The sequence below is a fragment of the Mauremys mutica genome, chromosome 14 (assembly GCF_020497125.1).
Source record: "Mauremys mutica isolate MM-2020 ecotype Southern chromosome 14, ASM2049712v1, whole genome shotgun sequence".
Taxonomy (NCBI): Eukaryota; Metazoa; Chordata; order Testudines; family Geoemydidae; genus Mauremys; species Mauremys mutica.
Genome location: NC_059085.1, coordinates 33,692,842 through 33,716,145, shown reverse-complemented (window position 1 = coordinate 33,716,145; position 23,304 = coordinate 33,692,842). Strand labels below are relative to the sequence as shown.

Genomic DNA, 23,304 nt, shown 5'->3' with positions numbered 1-23,304 from the left:
TAAATTTGTAACCATGTTTCAAAGCCTACTGAAGTTTATCCATCACTACCTTTTCATGTCACTTAATTGCAAAGTTCAGTAGCAATGACTGCTTGTTATCAGCTTTGGTGAGCTACCACTGCTACTTTGCTCAGGCTGCTTTGCACTGGCTAAAACATGCTTCACCTAACCTATGCTTTCAGCAGTGTAGGTTCCTACTTTCTGCTTTGCCAGATACCTTGCTTTTCATTTTCTTCAAGCTAATTCCACACCCGAATCTGCTGATTTGATTATGCTATCTAAAATGTTCATCTGTGGGCCCAGACCCGACAGGTGCTTAGCACCCCAGCCCTCATAATGACATGTAAGGATTCCAGATCAGCTTAATCTCTTTTTGCACTTTAATTTCTTGAATGATTTCTCTTATGTGTGTAGTATCGTTTCAGTCATGCGTATTTTTCAGATTACCCATCTGGCCCAACACAAAGCATATAGTAGGCATGAGAGTCAGTTTGATCACATACTCTCTAAAGAAGGGAGAGTTTGTTACTGGATTGCACACATGGTGTTGGGCTGCTTTAAACACCCTGGTGTTAGGATGGGGTGGCCACATGTCTGTGAGGGTCAAACCCAGAAGAGAAATGCTGGGTGACTCAGTGGGACTTAGCACCTCCCTGGGGCTTTCTGGGAGAGTGCATGCTCTAGTCATGCCTTCATCCTTTAAGGGCTTGATCCAGAATCTGCTGAAGTCAATGGGAGTCTTTCCACTGACTTCAATGAGCTTTTCAGGCTCCAAATGCATGGATAGTGCAGTGCTGTCGTTGCTGGCCTGGGTCCTTCCCCATCTCTGTGAGGGGGATACCACCATCTGTGGCTATAGCTTGAAGCAATGGCTCTCCTCCTTTACACATTGTGGCTGACCCCTGCATAGAGGTACAAGTGTTATTTTGCAGAACTCTCCTTCTGTTTGCACACAGTCTAGCATAGTGGTTCTCAAACTGGGGACTGGGGCCCCCCAAGCGGTCGCGAGGTTATTACATTGGGGGACGCGAGCTGTCAGCCTCCACCCCAAGCCACGCTTTGCCTCCAGCATTTATAATGGTGTTAAATATATAAACAAGTGTTTTTAATTTATATGGAGGGAGGGTCGCATTCAGAGGCTTGCTATGTGAAAGGGGTCACCAGTACAATAGTTTGAAAACCACTGGTCTAGCATAGGGGGCAGGGGACAGTGTTGGCCATAAGGCTAGTAAAAGTTGCTGGCAGGTAGCTTTAATTTGTGCAACTGGCTTAGGGTCCTATGGAGCTCCACTATGCCCCCATCCTGCCTCCCTCTTCCAGAGGGCAGACACAGGATCCAGACCTGTCATATCTGAGCCAGCAGGGAGTTCGCCTCTGACAAGGGAATTCTCTGATAGGCAGTTGAGGCCCTTTGTGCCTTCTGACTGTGCCAAAGGGCCAGAAACTGAGTAGAGAATCAGGCCTTAAAACAACAACTTGAGTGACACTAGGATGAAGTGCAGCCAATAGCATTCCCTGAGCTTTCCCTCCAGTCTGAGTGAGAAAGCATGCGAGCATTCTGTGATGTTTCAGTGTCCACATATTATTATGGTGGGAATTCAAGGAATGCATGTACTTTCCCAGCTAGATATCTACTCATTTTGGATAAGAAAAACTATATATTTTAGATCATCTTTCCTCTCAGGAGGTTTCTATTGCAGGGAAGTTCTTCATTTATCTTTTCCTTTTGCTGTAAGCACAACAGAAAGTTGTACTTTTAAGTTCAGTCTCTTTCTGTTATGTGCTGTATCTCTTGTTATGGTTAATCTGTGTTTGACTCGATATTGTTTTGTAGGAACTGTACGTTGTGGGAAGTAACACAACAAAAGGCACTGGACTTATGCCCATTGAAGTCAATCAGAGTCTTTAGACTGACTTCAGCTGGCTGTGGATCAAGCCCCAAGTCAACTGCCTTTTGAAATAGTGTGTGCAACATTGGAGAACATTTAATGGGTTCAAAAGAGCTCACACTTAACACTCCCTTAAGAAAGATTCTTCACGCTGATTGCATCCATCTCTATGCAATGTTAAATTGTTTATTCACTAAGTGCAGTGTTGCTGTTAATATATCAGGATTTGCTAACAGTTAAAACAAAGTGGTTATAGGCTTTTTAATAGCTTCAGATGTGCATGCATAATGTAACATCAAATGAAGTGTTATAGGAAATAATTGTTGTTGCTTAGAAAGTTTTTGTACATATATTTTAGTACTCTGGTACAGTCAAGGTGCTCCTGTTATCATACAAAAAGTAATTGTACTTGACATAAGTCTGTGCTAGGTAGTTTTATTTGTTTAGCAGCTATTGCAGCTGAGATGTTTGATTGTCCTCTGTGTCCTTAGTTTTGAATTTCACATTGTTTCATTTTTTACCACATTATCTGTGTCTGGATGATGAATCTGATGTAACTCTTAATGCATATGGATGAGCTGTTGCCTGTAATTTAATTAACACATAATGATGGTGGCTTTATGGAAATATTGAATCTGTAGCCACAATGCTTTCCTCATGTGGGGAGGGGAACAGACTCCATCTCAAAATCTCAGTTTTTAAATATAGACAAGAAAACAACAGTTCTGAGAAGTCCGCTCCAGGATGATGAGTCTTTCAGCTGCCACTGCAGTACATATCACTAGGGCCTGGCCTACACCTAAATATTAGAAGACCTAACTATATCGCTCACTGCTGTGAAAAATTTTGCTCCTATGTCACATAGTTAGGATGACCTAACCTCCTCTGTGGATTCATTTCGGTCAGTGGAAGAATTCTTCTGTCAACCTAGCTACCACCTCTTGGAACAGTGGGCTAGCTACATCGATGGAATCCCCCTTCTGTCAATGCAGGAAGTATCGACGCTGCAACAGCTCAGCTGCAGTGCCCTAGGTGTGCTCCTGTAGTACATTCATACCATGGTCCTACGGCATCTGTGAAACGGTGACCATTCTCCACTCCCTCTGATGTCACAGTGGAATACAAGATGTCTTGCATGCTATTTCAATGAGATGCAAATCACCCATTCTTGGAGAGAAAACATTTTAGGATGTGATGTTCAAACACATTCAACTTCGGTCTAACTCTTCTACTGAAAGCAGTGAAAGTTGTACCAATGACTTTAATAGGAGTGGAATTAGACCAATGCTGAATGTTTTTGAAAATCCCACTCTTAATCCCTACATAGTAATATAATATGAGTGAAGAAATCCTAAAGCAGATTTGCTTTCTATATTCACCATCTCCAGCTTTCTTTATGAGGTTTCCCTTCCTTCTGAGATTTACCAGGAAAATCTTGGACAAATGCCTCAGTGTTAATACCCCAATAATATAAAATTTTATTAAGAAACATCTCAAACTGAACATTTCTTTAACAGATCAAAGAACTAAGCAAACAATGAATAAGAAATAATTTATTTAATGAATGTTACCTTTTTTGCCTCGTCAATTATCTGCAAATAGACTGATTGATTAAGAATTTGCTGAATAATTTCTATGAATGATCCTTGGTTTTAAGCTTGTTCACAAGCTAATACTGGATGCTTGAAATTTGAGCTGTTTTAGTAAAACACTTAGGCCAACCTTCCCTCCTTACATATTCCATCCTAAATCCTATCATCTACCTTTCCAAAGGTCTGAGAGAGAAGATAGGCCTTACAGTGTTTTCAGAAGGATAGCAAATGTAGGTTCTGGCGGACCAAGATGGTAGCAAATTTAATTCAAAGACTTTTCCTGGGCCTTGCCTAGGTAAGCATTTTTCTTCAAACTTCTCAACTGGTGCCACTCCCCTCGTGACAGCAACAGTGAAAGTGTAGATTGTCTGCTGGGGACCATGGACTTTTAATCACTGTGTTGTTTGGACTTGGTGAAAATGTTGACACTTGTAACACTGCTTCCTCTGGTGGCTATGACAGTGGGAAATTTGAAGACAAACTGTAGTGTAGACATAGCCATGTAGAATGCCCTGCCCCTTCTCGTCTTAAAGGGTTGGATCTAAAACACGCTTAAGTCAATGGAAAGACTTTCCATTGACTTCAGTGAGCTATGGTTAAGCTAAGATTGGGTATGCACTTATATTAATGCTGGTCCTGGCAATGCAAAGACCTAGCTTCCATTTATCCATGATAATTTTTACTAGTTATACCCACACATCTGCTGAAGTTGCTAATGAGGAGAAACATACTGGATTTAATTCATGACTTCACTTAAACTTCATAGTTCTTTTGAAAAAGTTCCAAGCTAAGAGAGAGATTGGGCTAGAGTCTCTCCCCTTATTTCTGTCTCCATTGCACTGCTCTGTCAGTGCAGAGTGGCTAGGACCTGCTCTTAATTAGCCATCTGGAAATTATTCTGGCATAGGAGAGTCTCAGATAGCATAAAGGTAGCATAGCTAGCTCCCCACCTTAAACCTGGAATAGGGGATTATATCAACAGCAGGCACATCAGGGGAAGGCATCTGTGCTCATTTCTCAACTGGCATATACCCTTTGAGGACCATAACCTGCTAACACAAGATTGAGCAGTCCATATGCTACTCTAATTTACATCAGGTCTGAAGCTAGAGTAGTTGCTGCTTGAGAATCCAGGAGCTGTAGCCACATATCTAACTGACCACTTGAAATCCAGTCCAATTTGTGCATCTCCAAGCAGGAGAGATCGGGGCCAATATTTTGTGAATTATTAGAGATCAGTTAAATATGAATACTGGAAGCTTGCTCACAAATTGTAGAAATGACCCAGCGACCTATCTTATAAAGACTGATCTGTGCCGCAGGACTGCATGAAACTAGATGTTGTGTCAGAAAAAAGAAAAAGTAGATATTATTCATCTTTCATAACACTTTCCAATTGGAATAATCCTTTCTGATTTACTTTAAAACCCAAAGGGAGTACATCTCATTTGAGGATTCAGCCCTGGTCTCTGCTGGAGAAAAATTTGCAAGGGCTGACTGTATAAGGTTTTTAGGTCACTCACCAACTGGTTTCAGCACATCAAAATCTTGCAGCAAAATGAATTCAGCACATGGGCCCGAATTCAATTCATCACACATTTCTGGAATTCTCAGTCCACCCTTGTGATGTTAAATATAGAAATTACATTTGGGACTAAAACTTGATGTACATCAGGGACAGTTTCTTACAAGGAAAATGTAGAAAATCCTCTATTCCATATGGTTTGAATAATTTATTAAATGAATCCTGTAGGGGTAATTTCAGACGTGGAAACCTTTAAAATGGAGAAATAAAAAACAGATTTACTATGTTTCTGTTTTCCAATAGAAGGTTGTAAAATCAGTTAGCAGATGCCTAGTTATCAGTGCTGAATAACAGATGATTGCATGGAAGGTCTCTTCTTCCCGAACTGCATTTGAATTGTGTCAGTTCTAAATATCTGATGACATAAATCATAAGGATTAAAATATCTGTTCTCTCCCCTATGCGGAAGTGCATTGCCTTGTCCTGTTGTGATCTGACCATTGAAGATTGCCAGTCCATTGAATTGGGCAAGCAAGCTAGCTAAATTCAATATGAGAAGTTCCTCAGTCCTGATCTTTCATTGACAGACGTGTTATTGCCTCTTCCTTATAATATGTTGAGCAAATATAGGATGAATGTTTGTTGAATGTATGTTGAATTCAGGAAAGAAGAAAAATGTCTATCACAATATGATTTCTGTTTATGTTCACAGCAACTTTTGGGAAGGAGAAGATTCTCACAATTAGGGTTATAGGGAAGAGTTATTGTTAAAATCTTGGTTGAGTTGTCCATCTATAATAATTGGTAATTGACCACAAAGGGGAAAGCACTTATTTTCCCTCTATTTGGAAAAAGACAGTAATGAATGTCAGTCAGAGGGCTGGTGTCTGATTGGTGAGCAGTAAGGACCTGTGTAACTAAAATTTCTGATAAATCTGTTTCTTGTGGATATATTTGATATCAATGATAGCATTAACTTAGTAGCAAACACTACAGTTAAAGCAATGAGGATTTCATGTACAACTCCCTATTTTCTGAAAAATTCTCCTCCTGGAATGAAGCTCTGGAAGTGCAGAAAGTCCACAAATCCCAAAGAAACACCCTGGTGAAATCAGGTATTGGTTGAAGTCCCTCTTCCTCTTTATCCTCAAGTCCTAGCCAGTCTCCACATAGGAGCTCATGTAAGAAAAAAAAAATCCATTTCAAAATGGGTTAGATGACGCATATCCAAAATGTGCAATGCTAGGAGCATAGCTCCACCATCTAACATCAGAAAGCATTCTTTGCAAGGAGAGGTGGTATCATGGGCTGAGAGTGCTAATATACAGGGTGGTTGCACTTGCTTCTCTGCACATACTTCTGGGAAGCTGTTCATAGAGCTGAGTGGTTCTCAGGGGGATGCCACTTTTGGCAAAAATGCCTCAGTGACCTAAAATAAACTTTGTAAGTAATATTACATATGTACTTATCTAATCAAACTTTTTCTTGCCCCACTTGGCTACACATTAATATTTGCTGCCTCCATCTCTTGGGTTTTTACTTGGTAAAAAAGAGTGTTTATTACAACAGCTTTTACAAGACAAGGGAATGAACAGCACAACTGGTTTATGAGTTGAATGTAAATACTTCCTCATTGCTACCCACATTTCTGATGCTGCCTCTGATCCTGGAAACACTTAAGCATATGTGTAGCTTTATTCATAGTCAATGTATGAAAAATACAGTGTTTTTCTCCCCAACCTTAACTCTGCCCTCTAGTCACAATGAAAGGGGGAAAATGTGCTAAACACAAAATGTGTTGGTAAAAATCATTTTCATCTTCTCTGGGAGCACAGTACTAAAATGACCTAATCATAATCAAACTGTTATTGAGTAGCATTTTTTCAGGGTAGTGTTAAGATTGTTTAGCTGCTTTGCCTTTCCATTTCCATACCTGAATGTGCTCAGATTTCTTTAAAACATCACTATACATTGGAATTTCCTGCATTTGTAGTACTTTGGAATAATTACAAATCCCTCTAGTTTTTACTCTTAATTTACTAATGTACCCTCAGCCTGAACACCATTTTAAGATAGAGGGTTGTTTTTTTCTTGTTGCCTTGGAAAATACATATATACCGGTATTCATTTTTAATATACATTGTGTACCAATCCTGGTTAATATTTAATGTGATGATAGTAGTTTAGTGCTGGTGAAAGGTGATACACTGACAACTCTGCAGCCTGAAGTCTTCTATGTATTCCACAGAGCAAGAACTTTAGGGCTCGGGTTGCCCCAGTACAGCTTTACAACATCACCCCACTAATATGTCTACTCTGTCTTGAAGGAACAGCCTTAAGGCTGGAGAGGGTATTCATTGACCATAGTCCTTCAATCCTGGGTTTCTGTGCTGAGGTTGAAAAAAAAGTGCCAATTAGTGGCAGAGACTTTTCATATTTTAGGACAAAATTCTCCTCTCTGATCCACCCTAGTGACTAAACTTCTGCTGTGAGAGATGAAGATTCTGAGATTCTTTGAGAGCAACTGCAGCATTGTCTTGGACTAGAGTCTTCTGGAACGCAAGCAAATTGCTGGGGCATGGAGTTCCATGATTAGTCAGACTGCAGCACAGCAAGTGGAATGGAAGATTAACCGCTAAGGAAATCTGTTGCTGTCAATTTGAATAGGGGGTTCAAAGATTTAATTTTCCTGAATCTGATGTCACAGAGTGTTGTTTCCTATGTGAATCTGTTAATTGTATAGACCTCTTTTAAGATTCCAAATGGAATAATTTGCTTTGACAATGTTCTAAGGTATGCTATTTTTTTAAAAAAAGGAACGCTGTGCTTCATAAAACCATCTTTGTTCCCTTCTTGTCTATGCAGCACAATCTCATTCTTCCTGGTCCTCTTCTACTGCACATGATGACTATATATCCAGAAAACCAGCTTTCAAGCCTGAAAATGTGTTAAAAGGCTTCTTTTTGTATAGGTGACTCTGCAATTAAGAGAATAGGATCAGCTACTTAGAAGGAATCTAGTGCTGACAAGTGGACATAAATATATTGTTGTCAAACTGCAAAATATAATGTTCTTTTTTTTAATTTGCCTTTTTTTTTTTAGTCAGGTTTGATAAGAATGCAGGAGAACGAATTCCTTATATCTCCATTACCTCAGCACCTAGCACAGGAACACAACTACACATCACCTGCTGGACATCACCCTCATGTATTATACAAACGGACAGCAGAGGAGAAAGTGCACCGGTACAAAGTAGATTCCAATTCCAATCACTTTTCCCTGGGTCATCACAGAAAGCACACACACCACAAGTATGATGATCAGGCGAATGATTACCACCATGGAAGGTTTCAAAAGCAGCATTTTTGTGGACGTCGAAAGAAATGTATGTAAGGAAACTTTCTCTCTTTGTTTGAGATAGTAGTTCTTAGAGACTTGTAGGTGTTTCTTTTAGTGTGGTTTGTAACCACTGCTCTGATGGGAGCTGAGTATTTTAAATAGTATTGCTAACAGAGGAAATGGCCAAAATGGAGGGCAGATACAAGGAGCTGGATCATGCATTTAAGTTTATGGCACTGTCCATCACTATTATGACAACTCCACCACAAATCAATGAGTGACTTTCTTAGGAATGTGCTGCTCAACTTAGATGATCCCTCACTCTGGTTTTCTTGAGACTGATTTATTTTGTAATGGGCCATTCCTTTTTCTGCTGGTACTTTACCAGTACCAACTCCCTGCTCTATTTTCTCTTCATCTGAGTTATGCGATTAGTCTGGAAGATGGAGGAAGGGCATTAGGAATCAGTGATTTGGCAAAAGAGGGGGAATAGGTCTTTCACAATCCACCATTTGATAATGAATTAATCAGCAACTGAGATGATTCAATCAGAACCTCCCAAGTAAATTGTTTAAATAAAATTCTGGAGTCACCTCTTAAAAATGTATTGAAACTACATTATCCTACCAAGGTCCATTGTGAGGCCTTCATGAGGACCTCAACTTGAAGAATATTTAGGAGCTCCTAAGCTCAAGAATCCTATAGCTATATTTCTTATGTTCACTTGATTCTGTTTGAAAGCTGATCTGCCTCTCATTTGAGTTTCATGACTAGAGCCCCAGCAATTGAAAACAGTAACTGAAAAAGTTGCATCAGCCTAAATATGTCCTCCCCAATTCCTACTTGAGTTTGGGGACGACAACAAGAGGGTTCTTTTTTGAATGGGAAAATAAAAAAAGGGTCTTGAATGGAGAGGAGAGGAACACACAGAAGGAAAGAGAAGAAGAGAAAATGGGAAGAGAAAAGTGAAGGAGGAAGGAGTGAAAGTCTCTTAGCGTTCTGCAGGAAAATATTGATCTGGTTGAGAATTACCCTTTTAAAGATTGAGAAGTCTTTATATTTTCAATCATTTCATGTTTTTCTTCAATATTGCAGGTCTCTCTGCTACTTTCTTTCCCCTTCCTGCTGAATCTCCCCTAGTCTAAGAAGCCCCAGTACATAATTCTTGTACAAACCCATGGTCATCCTGTTTCAATCCTTTTTTTTAACTGCTATACAATGACTAATGTGAATGGCAGACAGCAGGGGCTACTTTAGAAAGTGAAGTGAGGAATATTTCATTAGCTCATGGTCTTCTCATTTTCCATGACCATCAGGGCATTTTTTTAAAGGTTGTTCACTGATTACAAAACCTGTATGATATTGATGGCTTTGATAGAGAGAGTTCCAGGCTCTTCCATGCTGGCCATTTTATCTTATATGGTTCCTATTCCTGTAGTACCCTAGCACCTCACAATAGTCAATACATTTATCCTCACAGCACCCATTTGAGGTAGGAAAGCACTGTTCTCCTCATTTTACCAGATGTGCAGAGGGTAGGTGATTTGTCTAAAGTCACAGAAGGCGTCTATAGCAGAGTAGGGAACGGAACCCAAGTCTCCCAGCCCCTATGCTAAAGTCCTAATCAGTGGGCCTTTATCCCTTCACGTAAGGGATAGAAAGGACTCACAACTCCCTGTACTTTCAAGGAGACAACACAGCAGGAGTAATTTGGACTTGTGGCTAATGCTCTTGCAATTAAAGTTAACAGGATTTTGAAAGTAAAAATGGTACTTTACTGAATCTGTATCCAAACATGGTACTGAAAGAGGAAAGGCGGTGCTGTACGGGGGTTGGTTACACTTTGAAGGTACGTAGTTGCTTATATTGCTGAATAAGTTTCACTGGCCTTTCTCCTGTTTGTTAAAGCAGTGGTTTCTTTACTTTTTCATGTAGCTTGGATATAGCTCCCTCCTGTTTAGCAATATAGGACGGCCATCGGTACTTGACATCTATTTGCGATCCCAGGTTGAGCACCCCTATGTTAAGTGCACAAAATTAAGCTTTCAGTTATGTTGACGTTTTTACTAGTGATTGAATTAAATTTACAAGCACAATGACTTTAATGATGCTGCGTGCAGGAATCAGGCGGGTTACAGGAATCAGGAACAAGACCTTTATATAAATAACACCTGAAAACTATGTTGAAAGAACATTAAGGCTGCAAAGTCAAATACTCAGAAGTTAGGAAATGTTAGAATGATAGTTGCTCAGACAGCCATAGTCCAGCCCCATTGTGCATATGCACTATGGTGCAGTCTTTAATTATATGATCACTTGCTGTTTTTTTCCATCAGACCCCTGCCTCATTCAGTGCACGATGGACAGTGCTCACTTAATGAGAAGCTGTTCAATATTTTGTTTTCTTCTCATTGTTCAATCCAGGGCCTCATGCCTTGTTCACTGTACACTATTCAAACTCTGCTCTGAAGACAGAATTACTAATTTTCTCATGAGTTTTCTGTGGTGTTCATTGCTATAGTAGCATAGTGTTTCACAAATACAAATTAATCCTCACAACAGCCTTGTGAAACTAGGTGGTATCACCGTCCCCATTTTGAAGATGGAGAGCTGAGGTTAAAAAATGTCCACTAATTTTGGTTACCCAAGCTTATGCGCCCATGGCCTGATTTTTCAGAGTACTTGGCACTGCAGCTTCCATTGACTTCAATAGGTGCTCAGCTCCATGGCCTCAAGATAGGCCTATATAAAATGAGCAACACACAATTAGTGGCCACCTGTGAAAAGTTTGATGGAAGTGACTTTCCCAGTATCACACAGGGACTCTGTGGCAGAGCAGGGACGGGGACTTCAGAGCAGGGACTACAAGTCCACAGTTCTCCAGGGCAGCATTCAACAGCCTTAAACATGAGACCTTCCTTTCTCCTCCTGCCATCCCCTGCCTCATTCACTACAGATCTTCCAACTTCTGCAACAAATGAAGCAAGGGGTCCTACATACAACAGCCATCTTCATTATACATCCCCAGAATAGGTCCATCCAGGGCATTGAATGAGGCAGGGGTCCTGTGGAAAAAAATAGGATGTGATGATACAATTAAAGCCTGTAGTATAATACATATGCACAAGGGGGCTGAATTAAGGTAGCACAGGCAAAAGGCATGTCATGGGCAGAAGGGCCATGTCCCTGCTCCAACCAATGGTGGTGGTAGCTCTAGAGTTTCTCAATTACATGGTTATACAATATTTTTTTTATTATAGGCAAAACAATGTATTTTTCCTTTACCACATTCTAGGAAACAGGTGAACCATTTTAGCTGGAACGCTCCAAAACATTTCAGTCTCATGTAGACACCTGGCATGGATAATTTCAGCCCCAAAACAGGGTCTTCTAATGGGATGCACCAGGCAACCTTAACTGTAGATGGCCTATACAACAGAGTTAATAAATCCCTGTGCCAAATACACAATGGCACAGACCGGGACCCAGCTTGCAGTATAAATTCATTCCATTTATACTGCAAAAATGGAATGAATCAATCCATTTTTGCAGTATAGGAAAAGAGATTATTAGTATAGTGCTGCTTGCAGAGGTATATGCTTGAAGACTTAAAGCTTAACCCTTCTAACTTTTTTTAGTAGCTATGTTGAGCGTGCAGTTTGTAAGCATGAGTGGAGCCAGTCAGCCATCTTTCAGATATGTCATCACAGGCTAAATAGTTTGGAGCACAAGAGCTGAACAGATCACGTTCCGTAAATCATATTTGAGAAGAGCTGCTGCTTCTTAATAACTTTTAGTAGTAGTAAAGCAGGTGCAAAGGGGAGATGAGTCTCGGCAGTGTTGCCGAGAGCCACTTACAGTACAGGCAAATATAAAAGAGACTTTTTGTGAATCAAGTGCAAACCACTTGTACTGCCTCCTAAACATGGAATTGCTCTACATGGGAAATAAGCTATGCATTTCGCTGTTAGGTGATGCATGTCTTTACATGCTTTCAAAAGAGGAAACTTCTCTACATTGTTAACAGGATAATAATGCTTGATTGATATTATAACTAAAACATCATTCATTCATTCATTCATGTTTTGAAATATAGTTCTGATTAAATGAATTGTCAGAAGTAAATCACTAGGGATACTGCATTGCTACAACTCATATCTGCTCAATAACAGCATATTGCTGCCTACAGCTTGTTCACTTAGAATATTAAGGACCAGTCCAGCATTTATTACTATTATTTACTTTTTGTAATATCTGTAGTGCCTGGGAGCCCCAGTCATTGACTTGGACCCCATTGTGCTACTTGCTGTACAACCACAGACCACAGAGACACTCCCTGCCCCCAAGAATGTACAGTCTGAGTAACAACTAAACAAGTATAACATTCCAACCACCACAAGCCCTGGGAGGCCATAGATCAAAGCTCCATCTGAGCATAACTTATTCAGCTTTGAGATGGCCTGCCTTAGAAGACTCTTAAATGAAACTGATTTTGGGATAGACAACTGATGCAAATAAGCTTCCCTACTTACCATCCTGTTTCCCTTGGATTCCTGGTGTCCCCGTGTGACCAAGAAGGAGGTAGATACCAACCTAATTCTGTTGTTGGAGCAACTGTCAGACACAGTCACAGGCAGGGCTTCTAGACAACGGTTGTTGTTACATTTTTTAATTACCTGGGGCTCCATCGCTCATATCATGTTTCATCCCTTTTGCCACAAAGATTTGCAAGGACAACTCCTGTTATCTAACTAGCATTTTCAAATAGTGACCAGTGGGCTGAATTCTGGTTGCCAGGGGCAAATAGGCTTAGGCAAGAAAATCCATAAGCAGGAAAAGTATGGAACAAAGTTTCTCTGCCCTAATTCTGGCTTCCTCAAAACCCAGAGAGAGGGTTGACTCTGCAGTCCTTCCCTACACAAGTAGAAGGCATGCCAAGCTTTATTTCTCAGGAAGTATAGACCGCATGTTTATGCACATGGCTTCTGATCCAGCAATGGTCATTATTTTTCACTCTCTGAATATTGTGCTCCAAGCAGGAGTAATCTGTGTGGAGAGTCTCCATGGGGGGCTGTTGCCAGTTAAAATACAGGCACACAGGGACTCTGCTTTTGCAGCATATCTAGTTTCTGTACCTATTTGGAAGCATTTATTAAGGGAGGCAGAATCTGGCCCATATGCTGTGTTTGCAGTCAATGCACAATGTGCAAGAAGGTGACAAAATGGTCAAATAGGATATAGCTATTCAGGCAGAAATACTAAGTATTTTCCCCTACAGCACATGAAACTCATTTTACTAGATTATTCCTTTCTCTGAATTGCATATTGTATTCAGTTTTTTTCCTTAAAGAAGAATGAATCAGATCTTAATTAATAATGTATTAGAAGAACTCACCATCTTACAGGCCATATTAATCAATACCTGGCTCTTGCACAATATTGTAAATTCATTTAGGGCTCCATTCCCCAGATACTTTACTATCTAACCAAACTGCTCATAAAAATGACCCGTTTTGAACCCTTTCCAAAACTGTGTTCTGTTTCTCTTTAGACACACCTAAGCCACCCACAGAGGATGCATACATCCTATCGGATGAATATGGAAGTTCAGCAAGGTTCAAAAGATCAGCTGTTAAAACGCAGAAAAGTGGAAGTCTGAATGTTGAAACGCTTGTTGTGGCGGATAAAAAAATGTTGGAGAAGCATGGGAAGGACAATGTAACCACGTATATCTTAACAGTTATGAACATGGTAAGAGCTGGTGTAACTGAAGTGCCATTGGTTTTGTACTCATCTACAGCTGTGGAAAACCTACAAGACAACCAGGAGCAGGGACTTTAAGAAAAACTCCCAACTTGGTGAGACTTGTGATAAAATCACAAAAGTTGGCAATACTAAAAACTCGGCTTGTTAAATCCATTTTTGCAAGTCCACATGTACCAGCCTAGAAATCCCTGCTCCGGGCCAATGGGAGTTGCTGGAAGCAGTGTGGGCCAAGTGACATACTGGCCGCCGCTTCCAGCAGCTCTCATTGGCCTGGAGCAGCAAACCGCAGCCAGTGGGAGCCGCGATCGGCCGGACCTGCGGACGAGGCAGGTAAACACACCGGCCCGGCCCGCCAGGGGCTTTCCCTACAGAAGCGGCGACCCCTGTTTGAGTAACCCTGCTCTTGACTGTCATCGAAAGTTGGGTCATGATAACCCATTAATTATCTTTAGTCTATTTTTATTACAGATGTATTTATTTATTACCCTCTCTTACATATTCATGCAGGTTTCTAGTCTTTTTAAAGATGGAACAATCGGAAGTGACATAAACATCATTGTTGTGAGCCTTCTTCTTTTGGAACAAGAGCCTGTAAGTGGTGGTGTTGTTCTTTTGTAGCAGAGTGTATCTGACATTGTTCACAGGGAATATATGGACAAGCTCATGCTATGCAAAGGAAATTCCACTGAGGGCTTGTCATAACATTATAAACCACAAGGGTCAAGTGTGAGATTTTATGATGTCACCAGAACCCTTGATGTTACATTTTCCATATTTCACTGCTCCTAGTTTTTTTTTAATAATAGAACCAGGAGTTTAATTAATTCCCCCTTTACCCTTCAGTGTTTCTGACCATTACTATGGAATCCCCAAGTATTTTATAAGGGCTGTTGCCTTTAGTAGTTCTTCATCTAGGGCATATTTTTATCAAGAAAACCAAATCAAGAGATCAAAGACACTTGTACCTCATGCATATTACCCAGTGAAAACCGAAATGGGCACAAATTCACAAGTGAAATGATTTCCAAAAGGGGAAGCCAAACCCTTAAATCATTTACTTTGCAATTAAAGTTTAAAACAGTTTATGAATCACCTCTTGCTATTGAAATACTGTGGGGGATTTTCAAAGACACAGTTAGGTGTCCAGCTCCTATTGAAAGTCTTTGGGAATTGGGCACCTAATCTCCATCTGTGCCTGAAAATATCCCTGGGCCTGTTTCTTCAGCTTCATTTTATAGTTATGATTGATTGATTGACTTGAAATAGTCATGTCAGGCAGGTGTGTCAAATACATAGTGACATAGGAAATGGAGGGATGACATTTCTTCACATCTGGTCATATAACTAACTAAAGTAATTCCCCTTCCCCCGATCCCAGTTCTTCTTCCTTCAATCACCTTCCTCAGCTGCCGGTAGAAGCATCTTATTTCTGTGTCTATGAAATATCTGTAGGGTGGATTAATGATCAACCATCACGCGGACCAGTCATTAAATAGCTTTTGTCAGTGGCAATCTGCTCTGGTTGGAAAGAACGGAAAGCGTCACGACCATGCCATCTTGCTTACAGGATTTGATATCTGCTCTTGGAAAAATGAACCCTGTGACACTTTAGGTATGGTAAGAAAATACGCTCTGCAAAACTGATGAATGTCAACTGACAGCATCTTGATTATTAAAAAAAAAGACAATCCCAGTATTGTGGCTAATGAGAATGTTTGAAGATGTGGTAAAGGAATAGTCAAGGTGGAAAGTAAGATGTTAGTGAGAGGAAGGATGGTCCAGCCATTAGGGAACTAGCCTAGGACTTGGGAGAATCATGTTCAGATCCCTGCCCTGCCACAGACTTTTTGTGTGACCTTGAGCGTGTCTTTAGTCTCACCGTGCTCAAGTTCCCCATCTCTAAAATGGGGAGAATTCCCATTTTACATCTAGAATACTTGGGCACAGAGAGGCTAAATGCACTTCCCTACTTCACAGAGGTGCTAGGAGAATAAACCCATTAAAGACTGTGAAATGCTTTGAGATCTACTGAAAAGCTCTATATAAGAGTATTTTAAAAACTTTTAAATTAAAAAAAAAACAAACAAATTGCCAGTATTTTGGCCACAGAAGACATCTTTTAGGATCTCCACTGCATTCAGGGAATTTTCTCCATCACTGATCTCATTTTGCATTTCAAAAATACATCTGGGCTACATGGTCCTTCTTTGTTCTCCCTTGAGAAAGGGAGTGACCTTCAGAAAGGAGCTGTCCCCTTTTAAATGGCTTTCTCAGCTGACTTGACTGACGTTGAGTCACATGTGCTAAAAATGAGCCCGAGTTAAAACCTGTGTAGGCCAGCACCTGCGGAATTAATTCCTTCTGGATCGGGCCCAGTGTGTGCATATATAGATGTGTGTATAGGCCCATGTGTGCACATCTCTATACACAACTCCCTTTTTTTGTTAAATGTAGCTCTGCCTACAATTCCTGGTGCACCATGAACGGAACTTTCCCCACACACCAAAATAAGCATGTACTCACGAAGCATATCCATCACAATGAGATGTATGTATCTTACAGTATTTGAAATAACATCTCTTCTGCCTTTCCCCCTCCCCCAGGCTTTGCCCCTATTAGTGGCATGTGCAGTAAATACCGTAGCTGTACCATCAATGAAGATACAGGGCTTGGCTTGGCTTTTACTATTGCCCATGAATCCGGACACAAGTAAGCTATTTTTATCGTGAGTCCTTCCCCCTATATATATTATAGAGAAATAAGTTTATATATATTATAGATAAATCTTTTCCTCCTGTATCTATATTATAGATAAACATATCAATGAATGGAAATTGAATGTCTGCTGCGATTATGAAAAAGCTGATACCCCACTGAAAAATTCTATAGATCATTTACAGAGAGGGGCCGTGTGGCTAGAACAGGGGACTGTTAGAACTCCTGGATTCTATTCCCATTTTATATGTGTATCCTGTTAGAATACAATAGATGTCATATGTTGTAATCACTGTAAGTCTAAATCATGATCATCCACTCAGCTGCCATGAGTTGAGGAGACCCTACTGTGGCATATCTTGCCACCAGAACACAAAAGGGGGGATCAATGCCACTTCCATGTCACTGTTCTTACCTCTGTAGGATTCTATGGAATCTCCTCTATTGAGTAAGAATTAGGGCTCCCTGGGATGTGAGGGGAGTATCCTGGAGTGGTAAGTGGAGGAACTGATGCCCATGATGCTGTTCTTCCCGCTTGTTGTGGCTATTCTAGTTGATAGCTGTGCCAAAGTGAATCTTGCCTGAGTTACCTGAAGTAACTGTACAGCATGAGTATACTCCCCCAGGGAGGGAGATCTTGTCCCGGTGGAGGATTGACTGCCTGGGTCTTGCCAGAGAAGGAAGGGACACAGCAGACAGCAGTGTGGAGGAACAGCCCCTTTGTGTGTGATTGGATCGTCTCTGACCCATTAGAAGCAATTTCCCTACCATCCTCCTTTGCATCTTACTCCTCCCCATTTAGGGGATGATTTGGTGGAAGGTCTTTATAGACGTTCCCAGGCCACTTGTCACCTTCTTGCAGGTATTTCCACCGGACTTTGATTTCTATAGTAGTAATTCTTCCCATTTTTCTAAGATCTGTTGATCTTCTGCCACTAACATTAGGTGCCTGCCATTGATCTTCTATTCTCTTAGATGTTGACATAGAGCATCTATTCAGAACTTTTTCTTTGTCAATGACAGCGCTACTGGATTCTGCTGTTCAGTTGTTACATGAATCCCTATGATTCTGCATGACTGAACTGGGGCCATTCAGTTTTCATTGTATAAATATACTCTACAGCATACACTATGACCTAATGTCTACATGAGCGGCCGTTTCACAGGTTTCTGTACATCTGAAGGGAAACAAGGAATTAGGGAATAATCCGTCTCTTAATGAAGTCAGTGGGAGTTTTGCCAGTGATTTCAATGGGACCAAATAAGTAAAATATATAGGGCCTGATTCTTCTCACTTACATCAGCACAACTCTATTGCCTTCAGTAGAGTCACTCCTGATATTCACAAATGTGAGAGGAGAATTAGGCCCATGGCATGCTCTTCTAGAATTATTCTTCTCCTATCTTAATTCTCTTTCCTTCTTGTTTGTTATCTTCGTTCTCTTTTAAATAATATATTTGTAGCTGTTAAGTTTTGCTTGTCATCTCTACTGCTTTTCTAATCCTTATATTCTTTGGCTTCTCTTTGATTTACTTCTGTATTTCTGCATCCTGACAGGAAGGATGTCTTTCCAAGCTAAATAAATCTAGCATCCTGGAAAGATTGCCATCTTTACTCTGCAGTAACAGGTAGAAAATTTCCCTGCTGTCATTCATCCAAGCTTGTGTTCCTGAAAGAGCTTTGTATGGGAAAAGCAGAATTTGGCAGCAATGGTGCGTGGAAGCACACGATCCTTAGAAGTATTGCCTGATGATCTTATTAACAGTCAGGTAGCAATACTAGGCAGGAAAGTGCATTTGAAACAAATACAAGATTTCATCATATAAATGCAATGGACTTTAATATTAGGCAATATTAAATTAAATATTAATATTACTTCCTTCTGAAAATCAATGTTACTACTAATGCAATCACAGTTTAATTAACAGCTCCAAGCACACTCTAAAGATTTGCATTTGTGAAATGGTGATTCACAGGTAGGAAAAACATCTGTAAATGAAAAAGTGTATCTAGTTTAGTTTTGCTCATGGGCATGCATTGCGCATAACTTGCAAAGCTGTGCATTATAGGAATGAGTGGCCTGTATCACTCTGTGAAATGGGGCTGAATGAGATTATGTAAGAACAGAATATGATCCTTTACATATGATTGACCAATGCAATGGAATTTCCCTATCCTGTACAGGGAGAATACTCCTGTAGCGGGATTCATTAACTTTAGGGCAGGTTTGTACTGCTAGAGAAGTGCAAAGCACAAATGTAGCTGAGGATCTGACCCTGTAATCCCCAGTTTATAATGGTTTAAAGCAAGAATCTTCATTTATTTTAACATAGGTTTTATATGCAAATTTCCATTATTCAAGACTACTGAGAGCAAAAAAGCAAACGATACCCCCTGGGAACGTCTGTAATTTCCGGTCATTTCAAAGTATTGCTCACATGACAGACCAGTACGCGTTCATAGGAGTCAGCACAGTCCCTCATGCATTCAGAGTCTTTTCAAGTCACTTATCTGATCCACCCCTCTCCCTCGATCTCGGTCCCATTGAAATTAGGGGAAAGTACTGACCCAGATCTAGGTCTGAACTTCGGTTTTGCTCCTCTCTCCACAGTGAACCTCCAGTCTCTTGGGGAAAGTTCAGATCTCTGTCCAAAACCTGCTGCTTTTCTAATACCTAATGATCCTGACTATAAATACTGGATTCATTAAAGCACACAGTGTCTATCTGATAAACTGGTGTGATTGTTCTGAAGTTGTTGAGGTTTATTGTGAAAATACTAAACTAAGGATTTCTTACTATGTGTTTTACATACTTGGTAGATCACACTGGCTCCTTGAGAAAAACTATTTAAAGAAGACCATAAAAATGTATAACAATAGTAGCCTATGTTTTTACCTGAGCGTTTAATAGCTCTTTGGGGAGTCTATGGTCTATTGTGTCATTGAGCATTAAATCTGTGGATTCTTTGGCTGCAAAGCAAGTGAACTAAATTTTTATTCTGCTATTAATAAAATATTTACTCAACTGGGATTTTTTGTCCATTTGCTGAGTGAACAGTATTTCTCAGCAGGGCCAGATCCTCAGCTGGTGGAAGCAGTATGGTGGGCCTACACTGATTTCCAGCAGCTGAGCATCTAGTCCTCCCTCCCTCCCCTGCACACACACGTTACATGCTCAAAACCACCAATGCACCAACTGAAGTAGGAGACCATGAGATTTCTATTCAAAACACACTGAAATTCTCAGATGTACAGTATATAAAATAAATAGAGAAAGTTCTGAATCTGTTAACTTTTGTGTAGCCATAAATTCCACATTTAACATTTTAATGGATGTTTTATTATTATTTATAGGGGGTAGTACCTACCCTATTCAAATCAGGACACTATTGCCTAGACATCTGGCAAAACATCTAGTAAGAGACACTCCCTTACAGTCTAAACAGACAAGATGTACTATGGGAGGAATGGGAAAGCAGGACAATGAAAGGAGAAGTGAATCGCCCAAGGTCCCAGATCGGGTCAGTGGCAGAGGCACTCTAAGCCTGGGCTCTGACTCAGATTTGAGCCTAAGCCTCCCTTCCATCCATGCACAAATCAGTCTGACTCAGGTTAGCAAGCACTCAGGGCCTGGGTGCTAGGACCCTGCTGGGGGCATGAGTCAGAGCCCAAGTTCTGCTGTGACTCCGGTCCAAGTCCTGTCATTTTGCAGTATGGATGCATTAGCACCGCCATGAGACCTGAATCCAGCAATTGTAAGCCCAAGTTTACAATGTAGTATGCACATGCAAGTAAATTCCCAGACTCGAGTTTACAACGTAGTGTAGACATACCTAAATAGAACAGGCCTCCTGACCCCCAGTCCAGTGCTCTATCCACTAGACACACTGCCTCTGTTGCATGCTGGTTCATATTTGACTGTAGTTGAATATGTTTGGTTACCCCCTCAAATTAGAGTGGCAGGATGAAGGTTCTCTATAAATAGACTGTGAAGATTCACAGTCTTGTAAGCTGAAAAGAGACATATGGGGTGAAAGTCTGGCCCCAGTTAGTGGGAATTTTGCTATTGAATTCAGTGGGGCCAGTACTGCACCCATGGATTTGTGCTGCAGATTTAACATGTCCACTTGTGAATGAGAGTTCGATTCGCCACTACCATAACTCAGTCCACATCAGTTGTGTTGCATTTGTTTAGCAATTGCAGTAGGTTCTTCGGTCTGAGGAAAAAAAAAATCTCCTCTGAGCAGAGGAATGAGCCCACCACCTTATTTCGCATGGGCCACCAAACAGCTGGTAGATGATAATTGTTTCATTAGCAAACTGATGTGCAGGAAAGAGAACTTTATTAAGCAGTCTGAGACACTGATGTTACATGATGATGTTCTGGTGTTTGTGTACTGGCCGCCTGCGGGGTTGATTTATGTTCCTGAACCCCTGTTGCCTCGCCAAACTAGATTTGCCCTGAAATTCAACCTTCTTTGTCCAGTTCCATGTAGTGTACTCCAAGAATAAATTTCAATCTCTATTAACCTGGGTTTGACTAGTGACCATTGTTGTGTTCATTTATTTCTGACTGGTGGACTTTGTTGATAGAATTACTGCTATAAAATAACAGCGTTTCTTTCCCCCTAAAAGCCCCACTCATTTGTGGTTCTCTCTCTAGCTTTGGCATGATTCACGATGGAGAAGGAAATCCCTGTAGAAAAGCCGAAGGTAACATTATGTCTCCCACGCTTACAGGAAACAATGGGGTGTTTTCCTGGTCTGTATGCAGCAGGCAGTATCTCAATAAATTCCTCAGGTAGGTCAGATATAAGTCAGGATCTTCCAGAGGAGGGTGGCAACTCTTAAAATTGGCTTTCTTGTGCAAATACTCATGATTAGACATTAAAATTTTACTTTGGTGTGGATTTCATCTCTGTGGAAAAGGCCAATACAAAACCAATGTACCAGATGAGCCCACAAACTTTGGTTTGTGTGGGACATAAGTGGTACTACGGGCCTTTGTGCTGGCTGTCTTCATAGGAATGAATTTCATCCTCTGTGAATATGCTGCAATATTCACTGGCATTTCGTTCTTTCCCCAAACGTTCTTGTCAAACAGGTTTATTAGAATATTAGTGAAAAGTGATTATAAAAGGGGTACTGACAGGGGAAATGAATGAATATTTGTGGATTTTTTCCTGACCTAGTCATAGCTGATTGTCATGCCTTCAATAAGCATATATTACAGAGCTGCTGAAAAAAATGGTATCCCATTATTTCCCTAGCACATTGGTACAAACCATGTATGCTGATAAAAGAGCAGCCTTTAGTTTTAGCATTTACGATCACCAGAATTGCAATATCTGCAACATAAGTTCTTGCTTTTATTACATGAACCCCATAATGGCATAATATGCACACATTGCCATTGAATATAGGAGTGGACACTTAGATACCAAACTGGTTTACCTGACTAGGGGAAAGGAAAGATGACAGAATTTGGAGTGATTTTCTCTGCCACAGTAATATTTCTATAGGAAAATTATTAATCCACTTTGGGGCATTCAAGCATTTAGTATGGCCCAACAGACGCATAGCTGGAAAGCAAATTGTAGGTAGATTGACCTTCCATACTCATGGAACTACAAGCACTAAGGAGGAAGAATGATGGATAATAATATGCAATTTTGGCTTTAACGTGCACAATCAGCCAAAACCACACAATGCTGATTGGTCTCTCAACTAAAACTCTGTGGACTTTTTGTATGGCCTTTCACATGAAGAAAATGCAGAAATGAGACACTGCACATGTGGGTTCTGCATCAGATCCTGTGGTCCGCTTCTGGAAAGCATAGTCTAGGGAGATCTCCTTGCTCTTGGTTACACTCGCATAAGGAAGGGAGAATAGGAAATTGACACCATTTACATCTAATATTACCATAATCCTAGAGCCTGGGAATTCCTGCTTCTTAAAACTTTGCAGGTCAGGCTACCAACAAGAAGTCAACATCTCTTGGCTTCTGCAGCAAGTATTCTCATTCAGTGCATGCCTACAATGCTCGTGAAAGGTACTGTATGCAATAGCATGTGTTTTTGCTGTTCTGTAGCAAATAAAAGTCTTTTTGATTAAAAAGCTCAACATCAGGATTAATAAATATATGTTCTCATTATAGTACAGCTCAAGCTGCTTGCCTGATTGATGAACCTAAACAAACAGGACAATATAAATACCCTGATAAACTGCCAGGGCAGATCTATGATGCTGATACCCAGTGCAAATGGCAATTTGGAATGAAAGCAAAACTATGCAACCTCAGTTTTGTGAAGGTACCTGTTAATATCTTTTTGACAAAGTTAGAACTGACATTAGAAGACTGTAATGTTCTATAAATGAGTGCAAGGAGTACAATGAGCAACAAGGTCTGGATTATTTCTAAACCTGAAATTGCTTGTCATGCTTGTCATATGCTCTGAAGGCTCTCGCCTGTTAGG

General features: G+C 40.5%; 1 protein-coding gene across 3 annotated transcripts in view; it reads left to right on the top strand.

Moving 5' to 3' along the window:
- Positions 1-23,304, top strand: part of ADAMTS18 (ADAM metallopeptidase with thrombospondin type 1 motif 18) — a 99,551-nt gene that overhangs the window by 28,401 nt on the left and 47,846 nt on the right. For 2 of the 3 annotated variants that reach the window (XM_044987846.1, XM_044987845.1), the window contains 7 exons: positions 8,109-8,391; positions 13,897-14,096; positions 14,619-14,702; positions 15,564-15,723; positions 16,715-16,820; positions 21,491-21,628; positions 22,986-23,139. In XM_044987846.1, coding sequence (XP_044843781.1) covers positions 8,109-8,391; positions 13,897-14,096; positions 14,619-14,702; positions 15,564-15,723; positions 16,715-16,820; positions 21,491-21,628; positions 22,986-23,139 — 1,125 coding nt within the window. Of the gene's footprint in view, positions 1-8,108; positions 8,396-13,896; positions 14,097-14,618; positions 14,703-15,563; positions 15,724-16,714; positions 16,821-21,490; positions 21,629-22,985; positions 23,140-23,304 lie in introns of those variants that run through there. The other variant, XM_044987847.1, reaches the window with a different exon arrangement.